The following is a 6,474-nucleotide window of genomic DNA, read 5'->3' as shown; positions in this document are numbered from 1 at the left end:
TAAATACGATGTTCAGATTCTATTAATTCTCTCCTCATAATTCTTATAATTATTCATGATATAAAGAGAAATCTGAACACAATATCAAATGTTTGCTGTTAAATACTTTTACGATTTCAAAGAAACAAAATACATTATCTCATCTCGACACTCGTTAGCCTAACGACGTCTCATTACCGAAATCTGAAAAATTTTGCACAACACGTACATGTTGTTCATAAAAGATTTTCTGCATGCGATACGTTGGAATGCTTTCGCGAGTCGGTCTGTGCCGTACGTGTCGCTGTTTTATTTTCGCATCAGCCTGCAAGCAAGAGGGACGAACGCGATGACGTACGAAGGGAACGAGAATTTATGCTCGCCGGCTGAGAATCGCCGCGCCGTTAAAAATTCTCTTCTACATTTTCCTTCCGCCTTTCGAGTCTCGATGCAAACGCGACGGAGTAGAAACGAATTGTCTTCGTAAAACAGAGTTTTAAGTTCTGCGTAATAGAATAAACGAGGGAATGAAATCGTTAGAACTCGATTAATGCAATTAGAATTATTTATATTAATATTGATAAAAGAATAATTCTCCTTCATTGAAAATATTTTGCATTTTAAAAAATTTCTCATTAGGAGTAAATCGCATGTATTTTTAACTGGTCCTAATATGAAGAAAAATTCATGACAGCGGCCAATCAGAACGGAGAATTCTCATTTTATTTAGCCCGATAGAGGGTCTTTGAAAGCCTCTTTTAAACGTCTAGCTGCTGCACGTTAATGCGGTGTTTACGTTGGCCAATCTCCGAACGTACGTTTGAAAACCGTCGCTGTGACCCAGTTTCGTTATTCGCGCGCGTAAACTCATTTCGTTTTTCGTCGTAACCCTCGCCGGGAGCCGAGGTTGCCGGCTCCTGGCCCGGGGGTGGTTCAGCTCCGTATGTCCGGAAGAAATTCGATAAACTCAAACAGGAATCGGGGGGGGTGGAAGGGGGGGGAGAGAGAGAACCGGGGGACCAGGTAGAGGAAACAGATTCATCATCATGGCCCGGCTATCTTGTTTTATTATACCGTACGGTAAACAATTCCACGTTTTTCCAAGACCTTTTTATACTCGAGCCAAGTTGCCAGATGGTGCAATCAAATTTCGTGGGACCATAGATAATTCAAACGAGATCCTGGCTTTTTGATAATTAAATTCTGATGATTATGCGGGCTCCCTCGCTGTTCGCTCTCGAAATTTTCGGTGGTACTTATGTCGGATGTTCTATAAATAACGACTACTGGTTCCGAGCGAGGTAGTTCAAGTTAATGTCGATTTATCAGTTTTATTTAACCCGATTTAGTATTAGTTTATAAATGAATTTCTGTGTCTTTTTATAAAATCATGAAACAACGTGAGATTCATTCTTGGTATTCAGTTAATTGATGTCTCTTTTTAAGATGATTTATAAATATCTTCGGAATTTGTTTAATTTTGAAAATCGTGTCTAGAGGCACGTGTCAGATCGTTTTGGAACAGAGCGTTCCCGCAATATAGCCGGTATTGAAATTTCATCAAGAGTCTGATACGCTATCAATGCGCTGTCATCGTCGTGTACTAATGATTTCTGCTGAACTTCGGATAGAATCGCACGAGCCATAGAATCTGATTGAAACTGAAATTGAATGGGCCGTTAGAATCGGATTAGCCGATACAGTATGTACATTTATTATTAAAGATAATCAAGTGATTACAGGTAACGGTTAGAGTGGTTCTTTCAAGGCTTGCAGTTGCATAAATTTTCCACAGACTCTATTCGTTGTAATGATAGTCATTCTAATTAATATTTATATTATGACTCTCTCATGTTTACATGTTAATGCATTTTTAAATATATTCTTTTTAAAAATCGAATTAAAAGACAAGCTAGAAGAAGTGCATATTTTTTAATATCTAAACAATCTATTCTTCCATTTTCTTTTTATTTCATTTCATTTCATTTCAAAATTAATTATTCATATCATAATCAGAATTAATTTGAAAATATTCTCCAGATGAATGGAGAATATTTAGAACTAATTTACATCAGGTTTTTGACTGACTGACATAAGAAAGGAGGATCGATTAAATACATAATTTCTAAAAAAAAAATGCGTGAATTCGCGAAGGCGAGCGTAGATTCTCGACCGAATTCGGGGGACGTCGCGTCATCGGTGGTCAGCCATGATACTAGGGGAGGCTTTTCAGATGGAGCGATGATGGTTCTCGGTACTCCGAGCCGCCACGGTGCTCGCTAGTAGGGATAGTGCATGTTGTGTTCGACGTGTGTTGTAATGGGAGGGCACCGGGGGTTCAGTCTCTGATGATCCAGGTGGCAAAGAAGGCGAGCGTACTGAAGAGGCGGAAGTCGCGGAACCGGATGGACGTCCAACAGCAGCAGCAGCAGCAGTCGCAGCCGCCGGTGACGATATCCGGTGGCATATCCAGCGGCGGCGATGCCGGAGGCCAGAACGAGAACCAGCGGATGGACAACCAGGGTGACATTATCTTCTACATGGAGGAACCGAAAGCGGGCACGCCTAATCGCGTCAGGCGCGACAACCGGTGAGTCCCGCGGTTCTATCGATTCTTCGGTTTCGTTCGTAGCTGTCGTAAAATAGTCGTCCCTCGCGTCTTCATTCGTCGGATCGTCGACGGGAGATTACATCTTCCGTTTGTATCGCGTAACGAATAGGTCTGCTCCTTGCATTTAGGAATATTCAATTGTTGCACGTATGCATGCCACGTGGATCAAAGAATTTTGGCACGTCTGAGGGACAGCGACCTCCCCGTGTGACAAAAATCGTTCCATTATTACCTCACGATTAATTCCACGTTGTAAATACATACACGTTCCTATATAAATATTAATTCATTCGATACTTAAATAATAAATAAATGAATGATTAAAATGTAAGGAACGGTCGTCGGATTCTCGTTCTGTTCTTTAAACATGTAGAGACTTGGAGTGATTCGTGAATGGAAAACTCGAACTTCGCTGCATATCTTTACGTAAACGATTGCTTGGCCTCTGACCTTTCCGTAATTATTTGGAGGCGTGACCGTGACGGGTTAAAGGGGCGTAAAAATAGACAGCAGTCGCAGCTGAATATTCATTGGCCGTTTGATTTATTGCTCTTATCAGATCGCATAAGTAATAAAACGTATGCTTTCAACGCTCGGTTTTAAAACGATCCTTACATCCGGTCTGTTTTTAAACAAATATTCGAGCATACCTGCGCGAGGGACGTGACCGAGGGAGGGGGGGGGGTAAAAAATTTAATTTATACTCGAATTCCAAATGAAACCGGACAAACTCGATTTACAATGGAACTCGAAGAATTCGAACGAGATACTTCGGATAATGAGCCGTGCCGCGGGTAGAGAAAATGGAAGTTTACCAAACCCTCTGCTCCCCCAATTATTTCCATGCTCCGATAATAGGAATTGAACGGCCGAATAACCAGATACCGCGAGCCCATCTGTACGTAATTTAAATTCAACTTTGAACAGCATACTTTTGCCCGAGCAGATGTTTCACTCCGATCAATCTCTCGCGAGTGTCTTATTATTTCTGCTTTTGTAACAACGAGTAGATTCAAGTGGTAATTAGAAATATTATTGTGATAGCTGCCTAAGTGTCTGCATTGAAGATAATATCTAATTACGCTTCAGAGAAATGCCCGGAAGTCGAATGACGTGAAATTATGTAAAAATTGTTTATAAATGCTTGTAAAAAATGGCATGTATAATTATTTGGATTTATGTATAGAGGAGAGATATCGATTTCGACGTCAGGCCCCGTTAAAACATGCGTGGGCGGACGAGATGTTTAGAAAATAACGGGTGGCGGGGGTAAAGTTTGGCACAGCGGGAACTGTCAGTCGGCTGAAGGGCACTTTCTCTGAAGCGGCTTCGAACCGTCACGCGGAACTAGTCGTCGAGTTTGTTAGTGTGAGTAGCGTATTTCCGATTGGCAGGGGAAGCCTGTTCACCTCGCAGACGAGCTCCGTCACCGAGGCTACCAGCGACGAGAACGACATCGATATGGAGGATCCGCCGAGAGTCACCACGTAAGTTTTATCTCAACGTCCACGGAAATTATGCGAATCTCTTATGCGAATTTAGTGATTTGTTAATCGATTAAAATACGTGCTATTCATGGACTTTTGAGACACTCTGTGCGAGTCTTTTGTAAAATTATGTGTGATGAATCGAAAAATCGATAAGGGCCAGAAGTAGGTGACGGGTTCCAATTTAGGAAAACTGAGCTAACCGTGATATATCTGAAGAACCATGACCCAGGTCCGAGGCCGACGTTGACTGTCCTCAGTCTCTAAAACCCTACATCTTTTGTTTAACACATTTTTCTCTCCGGCAAAAGTACGAAAATCTGCCACTTGGTAATGTCGTCTATACGACGAAGAATTACGTTTAAATTCGTAAGTTTGATGATCATCGTGGGACGCATTGAAAGTCAAGTTTCATTGCCAGTGAACGATCATGAGGAGACAAACAGAAGAACGACGGTATTAACGTTTCTGGAAAGAGCCGCGTTACCTCGCGGCGGCTCCCGTGAAAGGATTTCCAGCTTCCTCCCACGTCTCACCCCCGTCGCTGTCTCTTTATTTTTTTTCCCTCCCCCTCTGAACCAACTCCGAAAAGCACGGCGTGTAAGTGCTTTTTCCACCGCTGCCATTACTTCGCTCCGCGGGCGGCCTACATTCTTTGGAAAAACTGATACTCGAACAGTTTCGACACAAAGAACGCGAGTCTACCCTTTTCTCTCTTTATTTCCTCTTCCCCCCCCCCTTTCTTTCTTCGCCGACTTTCGTGACGCGCTCGTCTCACGCGTTTAACGTGTCCTCTGTTCCTTTGCGTCCCTTTTTCCTTTTAATTTTCCCTTCTTCCGTTCTCGCGAGGCAACAGCTTCCCGCGATGGGATGTAAAATCGTTTGTTGAAAGTAGCCCAGCGGCGCTGATTAGAATACCGTTTTCGTCGAGTCACTTCAATTTCTCTCATGAATCCGACCGCAGATTCAGTGTAGACACGTGCACGTCACAAATGCAGCTTAGATGTACATACAGTCTCTCATCTCTCGTCAATTCTTTCCACCCCGCCCGTAGTCGATTCAGGCCTCACTCTCAGTTCGTTATTAATTATTAATATTAATATATTTTAATAATTATTGGTTATTAATATTATTAATATTAATATATTTTAATAATTAATATTCTTATATAATTTCTAATATTCTTAATATTTTTATTATTAATCTGTTGAAAACAACCATTCGGCAAAATTGTTGAACGCGAGAGATGTCAAATTACTCGTTACAGTCAGAGTATCGAACGGTAGATACTTATCGTCCTTGAGATACGATGAAGTGACGCGAATCCTCTTCTGATGGAGTACGAAAAATCCCGGTCCCACTTACTGCGTCTATCAGCCACGCGGATCGGTGTATCTTTACTCACGATAAAAGTTCCGTTCTACGACTAGTTTCATCAAGAATCCTTCTCGAAATGGTACCCACGTGTCCAAACATACTCCAGCGATTTTAAAAAAATATATTCACACACGAATACAATTATTTTTAATAACGAATTGATTTATTGAATAAAATCAATCATCAATTACAACGCGTTTTAATAGTTTGCCTGTTAAAATTGCATTACTTTTTCATATCAATCTCGAATTTATAAAAGCTAATGGCATTAGCCTGATGTACATATGAATAAAAGAATGTAATGTATAAAATATTTTTCAGAGTGAAACTGGAAAATCATAGCCATTCACTTTTTAATCATTTAATCCTTGTTTCGACGCACCTCTGTTATATTAAAGTCTGTAGAATATGTAAAATCTGTAAAATATTCCACAATCGCCTTTGTACTATTTGTGAACCAAATTCAATTTCACGTTTTGAATAAATTACGGACAGACAGGTTATAAAAATGAATGACAGACAGACGGGGTTTATAATGCATAGAGAATGGATATTGAATTATAAAAAAACGTGTGTGGTAGAGAAATTCTGTCGAGAGACGGCTTGTTGCGTTTTTCAGATTAACCGAAACCCATCGGAACGCCATAAGGGCTATCAGGAAGATCAAATACTTCGTGGCGAGGAGAAAATTCCAGCAGGCGCGAAAACCGTACGACGTCCGCGACGTGATCGAACAGTACAGCCAGGGTCATCTGAACATGATGGTTCGAATAAAGGTAATTCATCATTCTAAATCCGGCTACAGGCCTGTGCAAAATCGCAGGGTTTGCGCGGCCAAAAGACGTACACACTAGCCGCGCAGCGCGTAAAATCCACATGAAAGGGTCGATTTTTAAACCCAAGTTTTGTTCGTGCGCGGCATGGCTCGACCGACAATCTGCGCACCGCGCACAGGAAAATACAGATATTTCAGAATAAACTTCATACTTTGCACGTTTTAATAATTTTTGTACTCAACAT

At 41.2% G+C, this 6,474-nt stretch overlaps 1 protein-coding gene across 3 annotated transcripts in view; it reads left to right on the top strand.

Annotated features, from left to right (window-relative positions):
- The first annotated feature begins 1,968 nt into the window (after window positions 1-1,968).
- KCNQ (KCNQ potassium channel) overlaps window positions 1,969-6,474 on the top strand; it is a 7,766-nt gene continuing 3,260 nt past the window's right edge. Inside the window, exons 1-3 of one of the 3 annotated variants that reach the window (XM_026819270.1) lie at window positions 1,969-2,569; window positions 3,967-4,077; window positions 6,074-6,230. In XM_026819270.1, coding sequence (XP_026675071.1) covers window positions 2,328-2,569; window positions 3,967-4,077; window positions 6,074-6,230 — 510 coding nt within the window. In that variant the 5' untranslated portion in view covers window positions 1,969-2,327. The remainder of the gene's footprint in view (window positions 2,570-3,966; window positions 4,078-6,073; window positions 6,231-6,474) is intronic. The other 2 variants (XM_018036237.2, XM_018036238.2) reach the window with 2 other exon arrangements.

Source organism: Ceratina calcarata, unplaced genomic scaffold, assembly GCF_001652005.2.
Source record: "Ceratina calcarata isolate Rehan_Ccalc_2016 unplaced genomic scaffold, ASM165200v1 scaffold98.2, whole genome shotgun sequence".
NCBI lineage: Eukaryota > Metazoa > Arthropoda > Insecta > Hymenoptera > Apidae > Ceratina > Ceratina calcarata.
This window is presented reverse-complemented; position numbering and strand designations above follow the sequence as displayed.